The 24,684-nt window shown below is 49.4% G+C and overlaps 1 protein-coding gene across 23 annotated transcripts in view; it reads left to right on the forward strand.

The window, feature by feature from the left end:
- Positions 1-24,684, forward strand: part of tcf7l2 (transcription factor 7 like 2) — an 83,278-nt gene that overhangs the window by 14,796 nt on the left and 43,798 nt on the right. For 13 of the 23 annotated variants that reach the window (XM_076151442.1, XM_076151444.1, XM_076151447.1 and 10 more), the window contains exons 4-5: positions 15,032-15,133; positions 22,467-22,526. In XM_076151442.1, coding sequence (XP_076007557.1) covers positions 15,032-15,133; positions 22,467-22,526 — 162 coding nt within the window. The remainder of the gene's footprint in view (positions 1-15,031; positions 15,134-22,466; positions 22,527-24,684) is intronic. The other 10 variants (XM_076151450.1, XM_076151454.1, XM_076151456.1 and 7 more) reach the window with 1 other exon arrangement.

Consider the following 24,684-nt stretch of genomic DNA (forward strand, 5'->3'; position numbering starts at 1 on the left):
CTTCCCCCAAAAGCTTACAGTCACACGCTTGTATTCTTCACGCCTTTTTGATCTCTGTCACAGTTGCTTGACAAGAGGCACATCTGCTTTCCCCACCCTAACACTGCCACGACCCCGCAACGCACACACACTCTCGCTGTACAGTACAGCGAGCCAGTTCTGTGTTTGTTGTTGTTTGCGAATAACACCAGTAAACGATTCAATTGGACATAGAGTAATTGAGAGGCAGCCTGCTGGCCATCTGTCCACTTGGATTATTACTTTCTGTGTAATTAAACGTGTGACCTTGTGGTCGTGGAGGGAGGTGGCAGTGGGCAGCCGCCACCAGAGAGTCCTGGCCGTCTTATTTGAAGTCGGGGCGAACGCTTGCTGCGAGGGGGGGAGAGGGGTTGTTGTGTGGTTTTAACAGTTTAGCCCAGCTGCTAAAGATAGCACAAGCTGATGCTAGTCCAGCTTAAGTGGCAGTCTCTTTTACATGGATGGGTCCCGTGTGTGTGTGTGTGTATATTCACACACACGAATGAGCCCATGTCCCGAAGCCTCAGTCAATTTGGCAATGCAAGAAGAGCCCCACTGAAGTCAGGAGTGATCCCTGTGTGCATGCAGTGTAACCGGGAGCGGGTAGAGAAGCAGCGGCCAGAGTCTGTGTGTGTCTGTGTGTGTCTGTGTGTTTGTGTGTGTGTGTGCTGGTGGGGTCATGATGGGCTGAATAGAGGCTGCTGTTTTAACTCTGATTTTATGTGTGGTTTTGTTTGGACTCCTGAGGTTTAGTTTCCCTTGGACAGTGTCCAGAGACTACAAGGCCTGCTTCTCCTCAGCGCTCCAGCGAGGCCGACGTGAAGCCCTGCAAAGCCCCGCAATTGGATTTCAGTCCTGATCTGGTTGTTCTGAGTTGTAAACAGGACATTAAAGATGGGGGGGATGGAGAGCTAATGAGTCTGGGCACACACGTTTTAGATTATGTAGGTGTGTGTGTTTGGGGTTTGTGGTTTTCATGCTCTACACACACTCTGCGCCCCCTCTAAATGACCGTAGCACCCTGATTACATGCAGTACTCGCATGTATTGAAAGGAAAAAGACACGAGCGTTGCTTACCCAGTGTGGGCTGGACGGTGTCTTGCAATACTTCCGTCCAGTGCTTGGAAAAAACTCTCTTGTTCCCCAAAACGAAAATAACCATTTTAATTACTATGGCTGTGCTATGTCGCAGCCACAGCTCGGCTGGCAGGACGGGGCTGAGGTGGCACCAGCCGCTGGGGACGGGGACGACGGTCTGGGCCGGACTCCAGGGAAATTACAGGGTGGCGCGGAGGGGGGAAACTGTGATGAAGACCGCCTCCGTCCCTGCCGTCGAGGCCTTAAGCACGAGCTCGCCTACACCCTGGCCGGTTGCACCTTCAGGAGATAGTGTCACACGTGGGATTGGGATGATCGCCTGTCCTTTCCTCTGCTTTGTTATGAATAGCTCAGGTGATTTACTCCTGGCTGAATGGTCTTTGTAGGGCAGTAGGTCAACGTAAATGTTGTTGAAAGCGTGTGGTCGCCTCTGGCTCGCCTCCAGAGAGCTAATAGATCAGGGGAAGCCCGAAATTTCATAAACAGGGAAGGAAACGCAGCGAGTGATTTACATCTCTTCTCGCCAGTTCGCCTCACAAATAGATTTGTTTTCCATTTTTACATAACAACATCCAGACCTTGTCTTTAAGTGGACTTTGACGTTCTTTAATGTTGGTACTTCTTACTTTCTCTTGCTTCTGTTCTCTCTCTGTAAACTCTGTGGCTCTCTCGTCTCGCCTCACACTCTCTCCACCTCCCTCTCTCTCCACCTCCCTCTCCCATGGAGCGCTCCCTCCCTCCCTCCCTCCCTCCCTCCCTCTCTCTCCCAGTATGTGCTCTGATTACCTCTCCAAACTGGCAATAAGTTGATTGCTTTACAGAGATGATGTAAGCCTCTGCCCTAGGGTACATCAGGTTGGATTTCTCCCGCTTTATCTTGTAAAGCCTAAATTAACAGCTGGTTTGGTTGGAGTTCTCCTGGATCTGACTAAAGGATTAGGCTTGGTTCTCATGCGAGTCAATCCGGTTTGATTTATTGCAGGTCTATCAAAAAAGATCAATGGGAGTCCTTTTGAAAGTAAATCCTTAATCGCTCTTTGCACTTACGTGTCATCATAGCGAGTTTCTTTCCCTCCCTTCTCTCTCCTCTCTCCATTTCTCACTCCCTCATTCTCATTCTCTCCCTCCACCCGGGCCTTGTCTGTTTTTCCTTCCCCCCCTGTTCTTCTTCCACACCCCCTCCCTTTCTCCAGCTCGTGGTAGCCGTGTTAGCGATCTGCCCCTGTCGATGGTATCATGGCGAATTGCCGGATAGATTTTTCTCTGTTCTCATTAGTCGTCCTCAGGGCCGTGGCTGCTTGAAGCCCGGCTTTAGTATCCTCTGGTCGTGATCACACCCTCAATGAGTCCTGGCTGCTCCTCAAACAAATCAGGGCCAGTATTTTCTCCACATCAGGCAGGTTTACTCACCTGTACACCGCTGCAGGTAACAAGGAACTCATCTTTCCTCCAGGCCTGTCACCATCAATCGATTATGCTCCACCAATCAATTTAATCAAATCCTTGTCATTCATCAAATCATCATTAAAAGAATCCAACTGGGTGGAAACGCAGAAACTGTATGACACACCTGAAGCAAGACGACATCATCTTATTCACTTAATAGTTCAATGGATTATGATGACTTATGACAGCTATTAGGAGTCGGGATTTGGAAGTTGTAGCTTTGATTTCAGCTTCTTGTAAATCTTCCAGTAAGAAACAGACTGACGGACACAAACATCTGAGTACATACATGTAGAATATCAACTAATCGATTAATACTATAAACGATTATTCGCGATTGATCGATTTTCCATCCGTCCACAGAACAGCTTCACATTTCCCGCTCTGAAGACTTTTCAAGCGTCTTCGCAGAACAGTTTGCGTCCTCGCGCTGACCGCTTCCTCCTCGTTCTTTTATTCTCCACAGGCTTACTCACACGTGAAGCATGTGCTAAACTTTGAGCCATCGTACACTTTTGGAACAGCCGCTGCTTACTTTTATTGAACACCCGGTGCAGATATTTTTGCTTCCCTGTCGACAAAATGATATAAGGCTCAAACAACGCCCCGCCGCCGCACTTTCTCTTTTTTTTTTTTCTCTCCAGACGCTCACAGAGTGACCTGGCAGCTGTTGAGAAGTCGGGGAGCGGGCGGGGGGTTTAGATCTCGCTATGTTTCATATCCTACCTCCTACTCTCTCACTCTTGCTCTCTGTCTTGCTCTTTCTCCACTCTTACTCTTTCACTTTCTCCGATTTCTCCCACAACATGGCTCATTATATCATACCTCCACTACCCCGTCAACCCCCCTGTCTTCCTCCTCCTCCTCCTCCTCTTCCTCTCAAGGCCACGATGCTCATGGAATCTGTAACTTGAAGAGTCAACCAGTAGCACAGACCTGAGGGACGCATGGATGGACAAGGCACTTCAGCAGTATTTCACCACGTTGACAGAAGTGTTGACGGTGTTTTGCGGCGGAGTTGCGACTCCACTTAAGTTCCTCCTCCCTACGCAGCTGTGGAGGAGGAAGTGCCCCCCCCCACCTTCCCTCCCCCCAACCCTCACCCGCCATCCATATTCCTCCCGAGGTTTTCAGCCTCTGAATACTCAAACCATGAACGTTGGACTGAGGGTGGGGGTGCGGTTGTGGAGTTCAGGTGTGTCCTCCTGGTGCGCTTGGCGAGCTGGTTGGCGGAGGTTTTGGGCTTTTGGGGGGTGAGGGAGGGGCTGCAGAGGGGTTTGGAGGATGTGGGGTGGGGGAGAGATCGACGGGATACGTGGGAAGGAAGGGCTTGCTGTCAGCCAGCTGGACCTCTTAATCCTATAGCCTTGGGGAAAGGGTGTGTGTGTGTGCCTGTGTGCAGACAGTGTTTGTCTCTAGTAGAGGTTTGTCAATTTTAGCACACCTCTGCTCCACTCTTTGGCCCAGCTGAGCCCACTCTGTGTGTGTGTGTGTGTACGGTGTGTGTGTGTGTGTGCTCTAGCAAGAGACAACCAGTGTGTTTTCATGTGCAGTGTGTTTACTGTAGTCCTCCCTTTAGCGGCACACTGTATATTTATGTCGAGACGACACAGACTCTCACCCCCTTGATGTTGGCGAGGCACTGGGGGTTGGTGCAGGATGGGGTTGGGGGGCTCTACCATGTTGCCGGTTGAGCGTGGGGGTGAGGAGTGAGAGAGAGAGAGAGAGAGAGAGAGAGAGTGGGGATACGAGGGGAGGCGTCATGGCAACAAACCCAACCCCATCTCACCCTGATCCCAGACCAGCGTATCAAACGTCTGTTCCCTAAAACTTGCACAAATGTGCGCGTTTGTAGTTGTACTCCCGAATTCACACACACACACACACACACACACACACACACACACACACACACACACACACACACACACACACACACACACACACACACACACACACACACACACACAACCACACAACCACCCACCCACACAGGAGTCCGCCCTACGTCACACAGTAACGGGCGCATGCAGTCCTGATTGCATCATCCGCTGTCATTCATTAGACACAGGCACATACTATTTAGCTACATTCCATGCATGCTCTCTCTCTCTCCCTCTCTCCCTCTCTCTCTCTCCCTCCCTCTCCCTCCCTCTCTCTCTTTTGGCGTAGACTTTTGCATATATCACAGGCTGGCAGGCTAAGAGCTTGGGACTTCCCCACGCCACACTCCAAGCCTTTGATCCTTTGCTTTGGAGGTAACATCAAAAGGAGAGGCATAGAAAGGCAGCTACTACTGTGAAGTTCAATGTTCAACTTGATGGCTTGGCTGAGGGCTTTTTCCCCCCCACCCCCCCCCCCCCTCAGCCCCCCCCACCCCCCTCTCCTCTCTCGCTCTCCCCCCCTCCCCCCCTGCTGCTCCCTCGATCCCTTCGCCGCATCCCTCAGCTGACAAAAAAACACACACAAGGGTGGTTTTACCCCCCATCCCCCCTCCCCTTCTCTGACCTCACCTCCGTGCAACCTATCTGGCAACAACCCCCCCCCCACACACACACACACACACACACACACACACACACACACACACACACACACACACACCCTAACCCTGTATGCAGATGGAGCAGGGAAACATTCAGCCGCTCCTTTTGACGTCATCGCGAAAAGATGCAGCTCGAGCACCCCGCCACTTCCATTCCTCTCTCTCTCTCTCCCTCCCTCTCTCTCTCTCTCTGTCTCTCTCTCTCTCGTGTTGTTGGTTACGCGTATTGCAGCCGGTTGCATCAAAACGGGTTGCCAGGCCCGCCGTGGCAGTGATGGCGTATAGGTTAGCGGGAGGGAAAAAGGGCATCACACCATTCCTGTTAGCAGCACGGCCTGTTGGGACGAAGCCTCTCTCTCTCTCTCTCTCTCTTCTCTCTCTCTCTCTCTCTCTCTCTGCCACTTCACTCACATCTGAGAAAGTGTGTGTCAGGATGTGTTAAGAGGAGGAGGAAGAGGTTTTTTTTCAAGTTGCTCTCTTGACAATTATAAACAAATTGATAGGGTTTGATCAAATGAGCGGATTTGGACCAGAATTTCCGTCCAATCGAGGACACAGCTGATCTACTCTGGACCGTGTTAGTGAACAGGAAATAGCCACAAAAACGCTCCAACTTCCTGAAGGAGACACAGCGTCTGCAGCCTGTATTTCAGGTAATTTCCCCTGAATATCATTATGATCACAACATCACTTTTATCCAGATTTAAAACCGTCTCTCATGCAAACTCCCCCAAATGAAGGAAGCATCAGATGAAAGCCAGCGTTCCGGGTCAGCGCCGGGCTTTGCTGGGCTATAGTTAACCGTATTTAAATGACACACACTCGGTACGGGGATCTGGAACGCTGAGGTGCTCCGCTAAATGCTTCTTCCTCTTTTATGAAGCTTTCCTGTCTGACGATGCCAATTAGTAAAGGCGTGTGGCCTGCTTTTCTTCCCCTCTCTCTCTCTCCCTCTCTCCTCTGCTCTAACTCTCTTTCTACATCGACACTCTCTGCCCCTCTCTCTATCATGCTCTCACACACACACACACACATAAGTCTACACACACACACACACACACATAGTAGTACACGTTTGGTGTATCATTAGCTTAGTGTGCGGGGAGGCGTGTGAGCCCGGGCTCTCTCCTGCCTTATCTCCATGTCAATCACAGCGTGTGTGTGAACATCAGTTGTAATGATCTCCATCCAGCCTGTCGGTGCGTGTTAGCGCCCGGCTTCCCTCGCCCCCGGAGCAAGCCGTTCCCCAGCTAATAGATGCAAAATTAAGCTGATCAATAGATGGCCTCAGCTCATTATTGACATGCTATCGCGGCGTGGGATTTTTGTCCGGGGGTTTTATACAGAGCGAGCTCGGAGATGCAAGGCAGGAGGAGCAGAAAGTAGCAAAAAAAAAGAGAGAGAGGAGAGAGAGAGAGAAGGAGCTGATTGTCTTCTTCTCCACTTTCCTCTCCACCTTGCAGTGAATTATATGAAGCTAATTTATTCTTATTGCGCCGACGAAATCCGCGGCAAGGCTATATTTACGGCAAGGCTCTATTTACGGCGCATTACTCGTCCCGTTGCAGCACTAATCACCTGCTCAACGGTCGGAAATGAGATGGAGACTTTGTAAAACGCCATATTAAAGATTCATCAATAATTGGCATGTGCGCCGCTGTTTTTGTTGCGGAGGAGGAGGGTCGCCGGCTTGTATGGACGGATCACCACGTGATTGAGCCAAGTGGTAATTAACCATGAGAGAAGTGTGTGTGTGTGTGTGTGTGCCTTTTTTTCTGCTGCTTTTCACGCAGCTGTGTGTGTGTGTGAAGATGCCAGTTTGCCTGTTTATCAGGGAAGGTGGGAACGCACAGGGTTGAGGTTGGATCAGGAGGGGCATGTGGTCAGGTTATGGGAGGGAGGGGGGGGAGGGAAGGTGAGACAGGAGAGCCACCACCCACGCTGGCCCGGGCCACCCAGCCTCCCGCCTCCTCCCCCCCCCCCTCCACCCTCCTCAGGTCTTATTGTCATGGAAGCATCTCCCATTTTAATGAGCTCCAATAACCGAGCCCTTATTACTTATTTATTCATTAAGCCACCGTGGCAAAGCGGCAGTACCCCACTGTGTGTGTGTGTGTGTGTGTGTGTGTGTGTGTGTGTGTGTGTGTGTGTGTGTGTGTGTGTGTGTGTGTGTGTGTGTGTGTGTGTGTGTGTGTGTGTGTGTGTGTGTGTGTGTGTGTGTGTGTGTGTGTGTGTGTGTGTGTGTGTGTGTGTGTGTGTGTGTGTGTGTGTGTGTGTGTGAGTGTGTGTGTGGGAAAATGTCTCCACTATGGCACCAACAATACTATTTTTTCTTTATTTGACGAATTATCCTGGTGGTTGGGCTGCAAACACACAACCTGAGCTCGTACTCCAGATTTGAGGTGAAGCCCCCCTCCTCACCATCCAGCCTCAGCTTTGGCTCTGCTGAGGGAGAAAGACCTCATGAATATGGAGGCTGAACCGCTTCAAGGTGTGTGTGTGTGTGTGTGTGTGTGTAAGTGTAAGTGTGAGAGAAACACGGGAACAGGCGGAATGTTTGTTGATTCATATGATGCTTTTGTGAAGATTAATTGCCTGTTGGTATGTGTGTGTGTGTGTGTGTGTGTGTGTGTGTGTGTGATGCGCTCTCTCTGATAGATGAATATGCGTAGGTGGGATTGTGTGATGGCGCGTAGTGTTTTTGGTGGAATATCGGAAGTCTGTGTGAAGAGCGTTACACATTCTCTCCCTCTGAGGCATGTTTCACAGCTTCCTTATATCCAGTCTACCGTTTAACTAATTCATAGTGAACTCTCACAGAACAAAACCAGACGCCCAACATCAAGGGCGGCGCTCACTTCTCCTCCAGCACAATAGCAAATACGGCTTTCTCAGGCAGAACGTGGGCGCTGCAATCAGCCCGCTTCTCTCCCCTCACCAGAGGTCCCTGAGCCACTGTTCACCTTTTTAACCTCCCCCTCCCCTCCACACACACTCACACACACACACACACACACACCTCCCTAACCCTGCTTTCTGCAAACAGAGGTGCAAGCATGTACGTCTGATTTTTGTTTTAAAAACAGTTTTGGGTTCGACACACTCGGGCCTTCAAAGTAGGTCAGCCTGTGTGTGTGTTTGTGTGTGTGTGTGTGTGCGTGGAGGGTGCACCAGGACCTGGATCTCCAGCCGCAGCATCCCTTAGCTGACCCCCCCCCCCCCCCCACACACACACACACACACCCGGGTCAATCCCATCATTCATGACCAATTTGCAGAATAATCCGTCTCCTTTAATCACAGCCTGTTGAGATTACAAGTTGATTAGGAGCTCAAGCTGTTTACGTTTAGAGTCGCGACAATCAAAACGTCGGAACGCGTCCAGGTCGGTATATATATCACAGATAGATAAAAGGAAAGAGGTTAAGGATTTGCGTAACTTTGGGTTTCTTCCTGTTCTCTCAGTCCAACAAGGCGTAAAGTTGCACCCTTGTGTGTTTGGAGACGATGTCACGCAGACGTCACGTCCGGCTTGGGACACACACAGTTACTCACTCCGCTCACGTTCCCGTGTCCGAGCGGTGACGGCGCCCAGCTGGGGCGAGCAACACCTGAGAAGTGGAAGAGAGAGAGAGGGAGAGAGAGGGAGGGAGAGAGAGAGAGACAGTCCACAGCCGAGCCTGGATGCTAAAGGTGCCAGTGCGCCTGTTCATTAGTGGGGCTGATGGGAGACGAGTCGCTTCCTGCTGGCCTTCACCCTCCTTGCCACTATTTATAGAGCAGCCGAGAGATCCTCTTAATGACACAGAGACACACACACCGAGCCGGGGGGGGCGGGGATGGAGGGAGGGAGGGAGGGAGGGGCGACAAAGTCAGAAATGGAACGCTGTTTACTTTCGGAGGCTTGTTGAGAAGTTGGTGTTTTTTGTTTTTTCTTCCCAATGCTGACTGCAATCATGTCACACACACACACACACACACACACACACACACACACACACACACACACACACACACACACACACACACACACACACACACACACACACACACATCCTCGCAGGGAGACCGTACACGCTCCTCAGCCTTTGTTGTGGTCTATCGTAATCCAATAAATTAGTCGTGCTGCGGGAGCTCCAGCACTCCGCCGCTCCACTGTCCTCACTGTAATTATTGTGGAAACACTTTTTTGTTTTGGCTCCACGTTTGCGAAATCCTTTGAAACTTTTCCGGTCAATCAGCTGGTGTTTGAACAGCACATGTGTCCACACCTGCTAAGTAAATGTTGTCGGCGCAAAGCCATACTTATCTACATGAACCTCTGTTTAAGAGAGCCGAGGCTGACTTCCAGAACAGGCCACATAATACTGGAGTGTTCACACAACACACACGCACACACACACACACACACACATGCGCGTCTACAGAAAGGGCACGCAGCAGATCTATTATAAACTAAAAGACATTATCTCCCTCACACTTATGAAACGTTCCAAACAAAGCAGCCTCCTTTCACAAGGCTGTTCACACAAATGCGGCCCTGCAAGCGAAGCCTGAGCGCGGCGGCGAGGAAGGGGGGGGGGGGGGGGGGTCACGTGCACACGCTTCCCCCCTCGTGGTAAAACGCTCGTACGAAGGCGTCAGGTGGTGTTTAAGAGAGAGGGAGAGAGAGAGAGACGGGGAGCTGTAGGTGGAGGTGCAGACTGTTGGCAAAGGGGGGGGCGGATGGGAGGTGAGGGTGAGGAGGGAGGGGAGGTTTTGGATCAGGTTAGCGCCCCCTGTGCTGTCAGGGCCAGTGGAACCCCCCTAGCGGTACTGGCTTTGGAGTAAATATGGGCCCAGCGGACCCCTTCCCGCCCCAGGGCACACAAACCCCAGGCCTTCCCACATTCCACTTTTATTTTCCTGGTTGCAAAGCGCCTCCGGCTATCAGAGCTGGTGGGGTGCTTTTTTTTTTTTTTCTTTAATATTTACTCATAAAATGTGCATTAGCCGAGCCGACGCAGCCTCTCGTGTCCACTCACTTCACCTGGCTTTGCTCTGAAATTCTTAACGTTATTTCCCTTTATACTTACTGCAAATCCATACCTCTGTCCACACACACACACACACACACACACACACACACACACACACACACACACACACGCCGGGGCCCACCAATGCATCAAGCAGTCGTCTGAATCGGTCGGGTTGCCAGGTCAGACCCTCAATTTAACTTAATCTCACATAATTATAGAAAATGAAGGCCCCTTGCTTGAACAATGACACAATTGCACATATTTGCCGGTGTGAGTGACGTCGCTGGATGCTCTAATCCTTTAAATGCTCCGACTGAGCCGCGCGTGTGTAAAGGAAACATCAATTAAATGACTTGACTTGTTAAATTTAGAGTCTTTTTCAAAACAAAAACAAAAGAAAAGTGAAGGATTATCACTTTAAAGCTTTAAAGCTCTTTGGTAATCTGCAATCTGTCCGGCATTCTGCTGGGACAAACCAGAGGGGCTCAGTGTGGGTGAATCTGTTCAGGTGTGTGTAAGTAACTAAGCGTGCATGTATGTCAGAGGGGTCAGTCTGTGTGTGTGTGTCCGGGCTTCCTGTGTGGAGAGCCGTGTCATGTCTGCATTACGAGGCAGCCACAGATGGTCCAGGGATCTGCTGGGCTCTCTGGAGCAAACACCCGGCACCCGGCACCCATATGCTGACCCCAAACCCAAACGTCTGTCTGTCTCTCTATTCCACTCTCTCCCCTCCTCTCTCTCCCCCTCACACACATCGCTGACATGGCTTGAAAGCTCGATGGAGCCCGTAGCACCGGTCGCCCCCTCCTCCTCCTCCTCCTCCTCCTCCTCCTCCTCCTCATCATCTCTCCCGCGGCCCCTCTCTTTTTGGAACGACGACCAATGCACGGGAGCGGCGTTTGGCACACGAAGGAGCCCCCGTTTCGTTTGATTGGTTTGAAGCTCTCTGCTCTTAATCCAAAACAAAAGCGGACACGGCGAGCTGTGGCCTTTTGCTGCAGGCTCCAGGGTCCATGTAATAAACACATCAAATGGAGGCTTGATGGGATCGAAGTGGCGCCGACCAGAATCCAGAGGAGCGATCCTGCACGTTCTGTCCGCCTGCCACACTAAACATTTATGAGGAAGACTCTTCCCTCCTTTGTCGATATCATGTATCGACTTTTTGTTAATGTTTGATACAATGTGGAGAATAACGTGGCCGCGTTTCTTCCGGACTTTGGCGTTGGAGCGCCGCCACCACCAAGATGGAGTTTTAGGCCAAATTGTTTCTTTTCCAGCCCGTTAAATTTGTAACAATGGTCTGTGGAAGTTGGTGCGTGTGTGTGTGTGCATGTGTGGATGACGTGCGAGCGCTCAGGACGGCCCTCCTCGCGTCTGTCTTCCCCCTGCTCGTTTCCCCCCTTTGACACGGGGACCAGGGCCCCGGCTCGTTTTCACTCAGATGACAGTCACAACATGCCACAATCTGGGCTCTGCAGCAGAGGATGAGATGACAGTTAAATATGAGCCTCTATAAAATTGAGGAGTAAAATAAGGAGTGTGTGTGTGTGTGGGTGGGTGTTTTGGGGGGTGGGGGGTCTTAAGACCACCCTGACCCCACTCCACCCCACCTTCAACCCCCTCCTTGTGCTTGGGAAAGCTCTAGGGGATGGGGAAAGCAGGACAGTGAGAGTGAGTCCATCCCCCTGTAAGGATTTAGAGGACTCCCTTGTCTTTCACTTCATCAGAGACAATTGAGTCATTCAGCTCCCTTTGTGGGGCCGGCTAGGAGGGGAGGGGAGGGGAGGCGCACTGGGTAGAAGAACAGAGGGGGTGCAGGGTGGGAAGGGAGGGGTGCACAGGAGCGGGGAGAGGGAGAAGCCAAGTTGGAGCAAAACCACTGGGTGGCTCTTACAGGGTTTGGGGTGTTAGGCAGAAGTCTGTGTATGTGTGAACGTGCTTTTTTTGGGGTAAGTGTGTGTGCTTGTGTGTGCGCGGGTCAGGACAGGAAGAGCGAGAGTGAGTGAGTGAGTGAGTGAGAGAGAGAGTGAGTTATCCCGGAGCGCCGGAGCAATTTGTCACATTGGAATGGCTCTTGAGTTACCCCGGGGGCCCCCTCATAGCGGGAGAGTTTTCAGGTCGTGCGGAGTGGGAGAGCAGGGAGGGGCTTGAGAGTAGCGGAGAGGGGTCAGAGGTCGCGGCCTACCCGAGCCCGGGCGGTGCGTCCGTTAGCGGGGAGGCCGCCTCCGGATTTAGGAGGGCGAGGAAAGAGGCCGGGGAGGGAGAGGGGAGGGAAGGAGGTGGGGTGCTTGCCAGGACTCGGTTTTCCTTGGCATGCTTGTAAAACCTGCAGGAGAGATTAGTGTGTGAGAACATTAGGACTAGCAGGGCTGAAGTGGAGCCACTTGTCAGGGCACGACGCTCCGGCACCCTCCCTCACTCTTCACTCCCTCCATCTCCTCCTCTCCCTCTCTCTCTCTCTCTCTCTCTCTCTCTCTCTCTCTCTCTCTCTCTCTGGACCCCGTCGCCACACTCAGGGGTGTCACCTTTACACTCCTCGCCCACCTCCTCGTGCGTCGCCCCCCCCTCCCCTTGCTGCAGCTGTGTTTGAATACTTGCATGTGTGAGCTTGTGCACACATACACACGCACGCAGGACTTTTCCCATGACTGGAATCACAATTTCGAACCCCACTCTCCCCCACTCCTCGCCCCCCCGCCGCACTGGCCTGTCTTCCAGCCCCTCTGGCACCAATGGACACTGTCTTGAATTACCTCATAGATGACAGCAGCCCTGTCACTCTCTTCCTCCTCTTTCACAGCCCCAGTCCACCCCTCCTACTCCCCCCCACACCTCCTTACACTCTCCTCCTCTCTTCACAGCAATTAATACCCAGTGTGGGGGGTCCATAAAAACCCACAAGACCTCAACTGTGGAGTTAGTTTATTTTTTTTTTTACAACCCTATCCCTTTTTCCACTCTTAGGACACACAAACAAGTGTAAACAAACCCAGTTTTTTAGCAGTAAAAGCCTTCTTGAGGGTCATAAATGTGTGGTAATGGTGGAGGAAAACCAGGCAGCACACGGTTTGTTCTTGCAGGGGCTGTAAGTGAGGACATGGAGTCAATAACTCCCTCCAGCGTCGACCACTGGCAGGCACCCCACAGTGAACTCTTCGCTAATTACCACTGATTTAGACGCCGTCTCAGGAAGGGTCGAGACACACTCAGTCTACAACCAAACACACACACACACACACACACACACACACACACATACTCGCTCTCTAGCTTGCGTACAAACGGTCACCCTTTTGCGAGATGGCGGCACAAACTAAATTGATACTCCACCCCGAGAACTGCAGTGGACGGCACAGTTCTGTCTGCACTGTGTGCCGTTTGTCGGAGGATTGGATCCACGATGGAAGAGTAGTTCTAATTAACGGAAGAAGACATTATTAGATTGTCTAGCAAGTATTTCTTAATGTCTTGGGTCTCTTCCCCCACAGGTCTACCTCATAGCTTCATCTAAAGTAGCTTTGTCATAGAGAACAACAACAGACCACCAATAGAACTGATGTATTGTAACCATCTTCTTCCCCTGTCTTTGTTGTTAACCTATCACATAGTTAAGTGAAGCAATATGAGTCTTTCCAGGCTTCAGCAGCTTTTGTTATTGGAAATCATTTGTGTGTTTGCTTTGCTGCCTGCCGTCATGCAGGAGCCACCGGAGTGAATACTTTAGTACAGCCAGCAGCGTCACACACTTTGTTGATCTTAGAGTATTTGCTCCCGTTTGCCAAGTTAAGGTTCTACTTTTCCCCCAGTTCCCCTCGCCGTCAGGCCCTTCACCTCCCTGTAACATTTCCATAGGCCTCTCCCAGCTCAAACAGCTGCTGTGACCCGTTTCCCTCAAACTAGGTGGCCATGACATAGATAAGCAGAGATTAGACCCCATACTATATAAGGTCAACGCCTGGGAATCATTAGGCGATTGAGACGTTAGCACAGAATTAGCTGAAACTAGGATGGTGGCAGGTTTGAGGTGTCGTCTGCGTATCTATCCACGCAGCATGTGATGTTTAATCTTGGATCTGGATTTGGCAGAGTTCTCTCCGTTTGTGTCACGTGTCGTCATGAAGAAGGAACAGCTCCTTGTTCCTGGTACGTCTCAGTAAAGGTATAAAGTAGATGATTTCAGGTTGAGGAGTCAACATGTCGTCAGATTAGAAGGACTCCACCCAGTTTATAACACAGACAGATGTTTCTCATGACCCTTGTTTCCGCTTATCTGTTTTTCCTCTGCTTGTGTGTGTGTGTGAGAGGGAGAGTGTGTGTGTGAGAGAGAGAGGGGGAGAGAGAGACTTCTGATAAAGCCAGAGTCAATCATTTATGAGAGCCATCAGGAGGTTTAGCCTCAGAGGAACGTGCTGAGACTCCATGCTTTAACCGCTTTATGGGTTCTGAGGCTGCAACCAATAAAACGTCGACAACAGTCACATTTATGACACAGGGTCATCTTGGAGTCATAAGCAGTCTACAGTACCAACCCCCGACTCCAAACTGTTGAGTCAGAGACGCTGACTCTCTGCTACCTTATGCAAACGTCCGTAACGAGTCCATAACGAGTCGCACTGCGCTGTGTCCTTCACTGAAGTGTATTTTAGTGCACACACACCTTCCACCTGCACTCCTGCTGTGTATCAGATGCATGTTGGAGGCCATTTCCACCCCATGTGCCCATCCGCCTTCTGACCTTCATTTGGTGTTCCATGCTTTTTGAGTTCCCAAACCCACACACCCATCCAGAAATGTCGACTCCCTCTCTGTCTTATTTTGGTTTGTTTTTCTTTTTGCTTTCTGCATTGTTAACATGTTTTGTTTTCTCCCCCTCCATTCTGTTTCCTTTCTACCATTCAGTACCTACAGATGAAATGGCCCCTGCTAGATGTTCAACAAGGAGGTCTTCAGAGTAGACAAGCACTTAAAGATGCCAGGTCCCCGTCACCGGCACACATCGTTGTAAGTAATACGCCGCCGGTCCTTTTTCCTCTTTCCCAAGCTCTCCTTCCCTTATTCACACCAGAAAGACAAACAAACCATGCTTTCTTTCTCTCAACTACATTGAAAACACCTTCTGGGGTCTAACCCTCCCCTCTATTTTCTCTCTATAAATGGATATATTGACTAGGAAGATCACTTCAAGTAAGATATACATTGCAAAGTTTTAATACATGCAGATATTTGCAGATCCACTGAGAAAGTAAAGCTTTGGTCTGTTAGTGAGTGATCAGTAGCCAAACGGCGTTATGGGGGCTCACGCTGTGGCAGGTGCAGCAGTTGTTCTTTGGACAGCCACGCCACCAGTAATCCCAGAGAATGCGATAGGCCCTGCCCAGTCTTGTACTGAACTGGATAATTATGGACAACCAGTGCCATGTTGACAGTTTTTTATGAGGATGACCTAATGTTGGACTGCTAACATTGTCTTTGAGGGAAGCGTGGGCGTTCCTTCAACATTGATTACCCTACACGTAAAGTTGGAGCAGCACTCTGGCAGGAGAGTTGGCTGGACAGCCACGGGGGCACATAGTACACACACATAACAGAGCTTCCACCTCAGGCATGTCAATATCTAAGAGGCTAGCAGCTCCAAAATGAAGAGTTGAACATGAACTTAGTAGTTAGCCGAAGGCGTGAAGTTTTCAGGAGGTCAGTGTAAAGGATGTATGTGTTGAAGAGTCAGTGAGGCAGGAAAATCAATGAGAGTCAGGATTGAGCAGAATGAGTAAGGTGACCGCGAAGGCCCCGAGCCATTATTGGCGCAGTTGTTACTTTTGTTTTGGAGTCGTGCATTCTGTTTCTACATATATTTTTTTATGAAAATGAAAACTTAAAATAGCCGTCCGAGTTTGTAAACTCAGCACACAGTATCTGCTGTGGTAACGGTGCGGGAGTGGAGCTGGTAACACACGACCGCACGTAATACAACAACGCAGTCATGGTGTCGCTCGCCGTGGCTGTTGGAGCTCGTACTTTTTTTTTTTATCATGTAAATTGGGAGACGCCATGATGTCCCTCTGAGTCATTCAGTTGGATTTATGGTCTGTAATAAATACCAGTGCAAACACCTTCCTGTTATGTGAAAGCTGGCAAGGCGAGGCTTCTTGGTATTTTGCCCATTTAAGTTAAGCCCCGCTGAAAATAGCAGGAATCGACACGGCCTGTTTATTTGAAGCAGGAATCTTGTCAAAGTTGTGTTTAAGACAAAGAGCTGGCAGTGACAGTGTTCATCTGAACAAAACCAGCCCAGCTCAGGCCTCCTTATCCTCCCCTGCGATGCCAGCGTTATTTATATACCTAAGAGTTCAGGGGCCTCTTCTTACTCGGTTATTTTAGGAGATGCCGAGGAAAAAGAATCGCAACTCCTATGAAGTCATTACGACGGTCGTAGGTAGCAAACGCTGCAGGTAAATACGTGAGGTTTCATCCCGCTATGAGTCACGCGCCTGTAAATGCTTCCCATCTCACATCTGCCTCAGCTCCTTTAGCCCAATCTCGGCCCAAAATAGCTGCAGAATTGTGTGAACTGGCTCCAGAGTGACGGAAAATTGCCAATTCCTCTGGGTAAACATCATTTAAAGAAAGAGTTCATTACCGCCAGGGTGAGGTTTTATTACCAGTAGTGTGTTATTGCTGCTGGATGTTATCGGCACAATATCTTCAACAATTATTCATTTCTCTATTGAATATTCAGGGGTGGCGCAACAAATTGGGATTTATAATTTCCTACATTATTTAGTTAGATTTGATTAAATTGGTAAAGTTGAGAGTTGTGCAGGTCCTTGAATGCCTCTTTAGTTAGACCCTAAACAGGAAGCAGTTCCTTGGGTGGCACTGTGACTACCTGGTTTCTAACCAACACACTCCATGGCTGGCAGACTGAGTGTGTGTGTTATGCAGTTGGCTCTGATAATTCTTTACTCTTTGAATCTTGGATGAACTTCACGCTTCCTGTCTTTCTCCCGGGCTGTGAGTTTCTAAGCAGAACCCGGGAGCGAACGCAGGACGGAGAAGCGATTAGATGCGTGTTGTGATTATTGCCGACACTGATCAATATGAGAAAATGTATCTGGTCATGTCGTCCAGCCTCTGTGCGATCCGTTTGATAGCGTGCGCAGTCTGTCGAGATCAGAGGCGCTCGCCGCATCGCTACAGAGGCGCCCGACGTGCTGTTAGCCAAAGTGATGAAATTGAATGTGAAATGCAGCTTGTATTGTTGGCGCTCCTTCCATCCTGCTCCAGCATCCACCTCTGGCTGAGAAGGAAGTTTGATTGAATGTTTCCCTGGTTTGCATCATACTCGCTGTTGTACATATAAAAAAAGACAGATTACTGTGGACAGCCCAGTGATACCCCTCTCATGTACTCCCACTAGTGTCACTCAATCACTCAAGTTTTTCCTTTTCCCCGCAATGCCCGCGTGTTCCGCTACGTGATCCCCTTATCAATAAATTGGGCTGTAAACGGTAGTTTCTTTTTGTTTACAAATGCGAAGAAATACTCAGGCACCTTGACCTCTCCCCGCCTGGAGCGCCCACGGTCTGTACTGGCAGTGATAAGGACCCGTCGATTGGTCTGCGAGATAAGGAGAAGGATCTGAAGCCTAACTAACCCTCAGACAGTTGAAACAGCGGTAGAAAGACGGTGAGAGATGGAGCTGGAGATGAAGAATCTGTCAGAGCAGCCCGGTGATGTGGTGGAAGGCCGACGGAAAAGACGGACAGGGCCGGAGATGCAGACTGATGCTCCTGTTTGTTGCCAGAAGGTTCAACCGAGGTGGAACGCTGGAGGCTCAGCCCGGGAAAAGAGGAAGTGACCTCACGCAGGCTGGTCTTTCTGAGGGCGCGTTGTGTGCCCCTGTTTACCATGTCCTCAAAGGGGGCCGTGCAGGACCTTTTGAAGTGCCTGACCGCCCCGCAGGCAGCCTCAAAACCGACCACCGCTGAACTTTCATGCGATTGGCTGAAAGTTATTCAATATTTATATACCTATTGATGTGTATTTTTTGAGGGAGAAACTCGGAGAATCATTTTTTTTCAGTGCCGGCTCTGTCAGGTGGCCTTCGTTGTTCCGTTCTAATTTGACCTTGTAGGCTTGAATATGAGTGAAAACTGTCTGAGAGTAACTTTAACACACATCTGGGACTTTCTGAGGAGCACAATACACCGGTTTGCTTTGGTAAATGTGCTGGTTAATGTCCATGTGTGTTTATAGGACAAACAATAGTCCAGCGCAGACTTCAGGCTCGTGTTGCTGCTATGACGTCATTTGGTATAAAACGTATCAAAGCATCTCATCTCATTGTCATTTGATGTCAATGTACGTCAAAGCATTTTAACATTATGGTGCGAAAGCTTCTGTATTGTTAAATTGTCATAAATTGTTAGGTTGTTATTTGGGGAATTGGGGCAGAAACGTGCACATGTTAAGAGCATATGCACACAAACTACTTCCCTGACGTACACACACACACACACACACACACACACACACACACACACTCACACACACAGGCACACACACACAATTTTAGAGTCTAGAGCCTAACCCCGGCTGAACAATGTCTCCATTGTTTTCTGGGCTTTCACTGGCAGCGGGGGACGGCTGGAGTGTTAACCATTTCCCAACTGTGCCTCACTGTGTGTGTGTGTGTGTGTGTGTGTGTGTGTGTGTGTGTCAGAGGTAGTGGAGCATGGGGATTGAGAGAGGGAGGGCACTTGCTCTAAGTGTATGGTAATTAGCGCGGAGGAAGTGATGGAATCTGGCCATTTTTACGGCCGGCGAGACCTCCCACCTGAGCCTTTACAGCCAGTGAACGTGCTCATCCCCCCCCCCCCCCCCCCCCATTCAGTCTCGCCTGTTTCTCCAAAGAATGTGCAGCGTGATGAAGAGCCTGTGAAAAGACCTGAAGCGGTTCGATATTAGGAAAAACCAACAGAACTTTATTTTAGCCAAACATTCAAGCCACAGTGCCCCTCTCTCTCTCTCTCTCTCTCTCTCTCTCTCTCTCTCTCGCCCACAATGGGACAGAGGACTGGACGGCCGAGCGACTGCTACTCCAGGTCAACCTCGGGGGGGGCGGGGGGGGAAGGAAAACGTAGCCGGGATCACATTCACTCTCCTTGACCGATTGTCCATACTAGACGAAAGGAGATAAAGGGGACTTCCTGTGGCCTGAATGGGCCGTGCACCTGGGCTGGCCAGACAATTGGCCAAGGACTCTGGGAGGCCTGGCCTCCTCTGCTGCTAATGAGTGGCCCCAGGGTCACACCACCCACACACTCGCCCGGAGGATTTTTACCTCGAAAGCTTTCCGTCTCCTGACTTATTCTGGCCTTAAGCTACTGTTTCCCTCTGCGGTTCCTCTCAATCAGTTGTTTCCCCCCTTAGTCTTCCTGCTGTCATTCACATTAGGCCTGCGAAAAGTGCCATTATTGCAACAAATACTGCCACGTGACACTTTGAACTGTAGCGATTTTCACGTACTATAGGTGCAGCTCAACCAATTACAATCTGTTCGTCTTGAGACACCGTGAGTCTACAGTATTCTCATTCTCTGGGATAGTGAAGTTGGGCTTTTCATGAGCTGTAAGCCATAATCATCAACATTGAAAATTGAATTTCATGGCATTCTTATTTATTCAACCAGTAAGTTAGTCCTTGCATGGCAACAAGTAGCAATGTCAAGAAGGCATTTTCAACATGTATAGATTTTTCTGCGGTAAATATTCAGGTCACCCGTGTTCAGCAGTGCACTTTCATGACGGTCCCTTACTGCGACGGACGGTTTGAGAAACTAGTGATACCAGTTCAGCTTGTGGCCTGACTTCCTCATGAGTTGCCCCATGTCATCCCAAACACTCTTACGCTTTTGTTTGGCTCAAATCTCAGAGAGAGAGAGAGAGACAGAGAGAGAGAGAGAGAGAGCGCGTGGTGCCTGTCTCGCTCCAACACAAGGCATTTGTTCGGGGTCACGCTTGCATCATCAGCACGGGCCAAAATGCGCGGCTGTCGAGACGTGGCGTCAGGCCCGGGAACCGTGACAATGAAAACCAGAGCACCTCCGTCATTGTATCTGTCCGGCAGTCTGGACGGCGGCTTGTTCCCACAGACAATCCGCTCCAGTGTTGGCTTAGTCAGCAACAATGCCACAACTGATCCCCCCAAGACTCTTCTTGTTTTCTTTGTGGACTTAACAGGATACCTTGATATTTAGCGTCGTAGGAAGCTGCCAAATGACTAGAGGTGCACTTTGGGTTTTGATCACATATGCTAATCACAAGGGCGACTGATTGAACGACCCAGCCGGAGTTTAGCCTGAGTTTTGCACATTCACGTTTCTATTGTATTTGGGAACAACTTTGTTAAGGAGCTGCTCCGTTACCTGATTGTCGGAAATGTGAATAGCAGCGTTTTGTATTGTGTTTTATATGTGTGTGTGTGTGTGTGTGTGTGCGTGTGTGTGTGTGTGAATAGCTCTAAGCCATTGTCTTTTTTCTCTTCCCTTGCTGTGGTATTTGACCGCCGTGTAACCCCCGTGAACTTAAGCACCCCTAGAGAATTTGGACTCTTGGACACGCACGTTCACAAGAATGATTCAGATTTGTATCTATAATTGTGCGTGTGCGTATGCGCGTGTGTGTGTTTGTCACAGTAATAACCGCAGCCTTTTCTGTATAGCTGTTAGGGAAAGTTATCTAGCTGGCCCCCGAGGTCAAGAGCAAGTACAAATATAACACAAGTGATCTTAGTGTGGAGAGCAGCTTGGAATAGGAGTGAGCTATAGGTAATGGAGACCTTCAGTAAACTAAATGCCCTGTTGCTTCTCTCTGTGTCCTTTCATACACAGGAAAATCAATAAAGGAACTCTTCCTCTGTCGCCTTATTTTCTTCCTATTTCTTTCTTTCCTCTCTGCCATCTCCTGAGGTCTACTTGAAAGACCTTTGAACCCCTCGTCTTCAATAGAAACTTTGATTTGAACAACGAGTAATTTCATGGATTTACAAGGACTCCATGTTTTTTGAACAGCACACGCTTTCTTTCATTGACACTACAAATGCGCCCACAAAGACCCGCAAGGATTCAGTCCGCTGAATCCCTAGGAATAAAAAGGATTTTAATCTTTACTTAGGCTTTAAAATGTTTTGACGCTTCCAAATTCATTGCGCGTCACACCAATGCAGGTAACAATGAAATCTAGTGCACCTGCAGAAGACTGTGGGAAGACATGAGAATGTGTGTGAGGCAGTAAGAGGAAGTAAGAAACAAAATAGAGAAAAGGCAGGTGGGAGCAGCTTTTGTCAGCTGTTTTCACACGCTGCTTTTCTGAACTAATTAGCCGTAGCGACACCTTTGGTTTCCTCCCACAGTCCAGACACATGCAGGTTAGGGGGAACCGCAAACTAAACTAAACTAAACTAAACTGTCCATATGTGTGAATGAGTGTGAGTGTCTGCTGCCGTGTTTATCCACATGCTTTTGGAGGCAGAGTCGAGGCTTTGGTCTCAATCCGCGTCAGACTATACGATATGGAAATCAATGCTTGTCAGATTGTGCAATGAATGCCTGGTGAGTTCATTCATTCATCTGTGTGTGTGTCATCTAGATGTGTGTTGTTGCAGCAGTCAAATCATGAAATGTTTCTCCTAAATTCCGAATTTTACTCGCAAAGAGCTGCGAATGTGTCTCACGCTGCCATCTCGGCCCACCAAGGCCAAAGACTTCTCTCACGGTTGTCAGCTGTAATCTGCGACGACCCCCCTCCCCCCCCCCCCCCCCCAGAATCACGTGGCTTCTAGGAGCCTTTAGATGATCGATCCGAGCTGGATGGAGCTCTCAAAACGTAATTCTGAAATCCGACCCCGAGCGTTGGCGGGTGACAGCGGATCCCCGGAGCGGCCGACTCCTCCCGAACATCTGGGAAGACGCTGGGGACAAAAAAATGTTCAGCTAAAGTGAAATATGGTAACAGCTAGTCAGTCAGTATAAGCAGCCGTGTAACCAGTGTAGTTCCAGTATTCTGTGTGTGTAAAGTGGGTTAGAACTGGGGGCCGAACACGCACCCTGGAGAAAGCTGAGCCAGCAGAGATGAAGTAGGAGGTTAAATAACTGAAAAGGCGCAAGGATGCATTATTTCTAGGGAGAACACGTTGCTTTTTGCATAAAACCTGCTAGGCTTAGATTGAGTGCAGATGTGTGTGCGTGTGTGTGTGTCTGCGTGGGTGAGAGAGAAAAAGACTGAGAGCTGATATATAATTGTGTGACTTGGGAACGTCCATCTTTGCCTTTCAGGGGCCCTTCTGCTGGGAATTCCCCGGACAGTCAGATCTGAGCCTTCACCAATTTCATTTGGTGAGAGACCTTTGAATTCCACACACAAATTAACAAACTGATAATTGATGATGATTTTCCAAGACAATCGAATGAATAACCTTGATTTCCTGGTTGATGATTGTAATCATGCTGTGTTGTGCTTTTGTGCTAATTCAGTGCTGCTGCTTTGTTGCTGAAAGTGCTTGCCTTTTTTTTAAAAAAAAACACAGAATGGAACGTTGGCGCTGCACCATCATACTTAAATCCACCGCCATCATCCCATGTCCGGCACAGGGATATAAAACGCACATTTTCATGCTTCCTTAGCGTATAATCCGCTAAATACAGTGTGTTTTGGCGGTAAAGTTGTCTTGTGGAAAATCAGCTAACATTGTGCAGCCTGACCTCATCTTGAGTCCCTGATGCTGCAGAGCTCGCACATCACGGCGGCATTGGTCAGTATGTTTACATGCATGTTGATAAGTGTAATTAAACTGCAATTAAGGCAATGAATTGATGCTTAAATGATTGATTGATTTGATACGTGATTCTGCATTCAGACTTGTAGTTTGGAGCGCGACGCCTCCACATGTGTTTCCTCAGGACTCTCCTCATACTGTAATTAGACCAGGCCCTCATGTATATGTCTGCTTAGTTGACTTAATTGCAGTACAGACGTATAATCTTATAGTATTGCGTGCATGTAAACGTACTGACTAATCCACGTGGAAGCTTGACTCATTGTTTGTTAGATTCTGGGTAGAAAAGCCAGAAGAAGAATTTGCTAATCTTGTTCTTTAAGACGGAAAAAATGGGTGAATTGTTTTGACTGATCAATAGCTTGTTGGGTTTCTTACTCAGAGCGCAGAGAGAAGGACGCTCATGCTTGATAGAACAAACAGCCGCTAATGCAACAGTGAAGACAGTCAGGTTTGGAAATAAAACATTCCTGCTCGCATGTCAACTCGCTCTCCGTCTTCCCCTCCCTTATCTTGTACAAGCGCCTTTGCTAGAACTTGTTTGACAAGGTAGGGCAGGATCAGTGTTGGGTGTGCCTGTCTGTCTTTCTGTACGTGTGTGTGTGTCTTACAAACACACCTTTGTCTACACCAGCATAGGCATATAGGTTGTATCCTTGCCTCCGAGGTGTGACTTGAGTTTTGGATGACAGGTTAGTGAGAGGTAAGTCGGGTCATGTTCGTATGTTTGCACACATGCGGCGACGTGTCCTTATGTGAACCGGAGGCCTCGCAAACGGCTGATATCGATTATCAAGACCATGCAGTGAATGAAAACATTAAGGAAGGGCGGTTTTGGAAGATTGGGAAGATTAGGTCATAGTTTGTATACACGTCCCAGCCCAGAACCACGGCAGAACCCCCAGCTCCCCGTCGCTAACACTGGAGGCCGTTTCACAAGGGAAACTTGTTTTGACAGAACTCCAGGTGTCTCATTGTTGGGGCTGGCATGGTTCAACAGATTTACCAATTAGCGCCGGGCCGAGGGCACGGGAAGGGTGGGAGTGGAGGAGAGGGAGGGAGCAAGGGAAGAAATGAAGGGGGGAGGGGGGACAGGACAGATGACAGATTTGGCGGGCGGTGATGGAATGAGGTTTTGAGTGACTGTTGGGACAGGAGAGGAAGGCGGCGAGGTAGAAGGCTGCAAGATGAAAAGGGGAGGGGACAAGCTGACAACTTCCTCCACTCAGCTGAAGGTCCGTGTCACAAAGGAATTTTTTGCGAAAACACACCAACGTTCCCAACGGAGATCTTTGTTATCGTGCGTCGCGAGCACAAATCAGTCTGCTGGAGCGCCGGCCGGCCAGCTTGTTTGTGTTGTAATTCCCCCTCTGGTACGAGGAGGCAGGAACGTGCAGAATTAAACACAAACCTCATTGATCTCCGAGACCCTCCTCTTTGTTATTCCTGCTCCCTTTCTGTTCCCTCGGAAGAGAGCATTTGCCAACAGGGTGAAGTGAGTTGAGCGAATATCCCGGCGCTGACCTGCAGAGTATTATGACAGGAACACACACACACATGCCTACACGCGTGGGTAGAATCACACTGCTGTGTGTTTTGTGTCCATTTTATCTTTTCTTGGACTATCGGAATGTGTTAGTTTGCTAAAAACGGCAACACACAAGAAGTGGCAGTGGGAAAGTTGGGAAGGTCAGAGATCAGGTCGGCACAGTGAATGA

This window comes from Genypterus blacodes, unplaced genomic scaffold, assembly GCF_046128005.1.
Source record: "Genypterus blacodes isolate CSIRO-AG114 ecotype Tasmania unplaced genomic scaffold, CSIRO-AGI_Gbla_v1 ptg000055l_1, whole genome shotgun sequence".
In the NCBI taxonomy this organism is placed as follows: domain Eukaryota; kingdom Metazoa; phylum Chordata; class Actinopteri; order Ophidiiformes; family Ophidiidae; genus Genypterus; species Genypterus blacodes.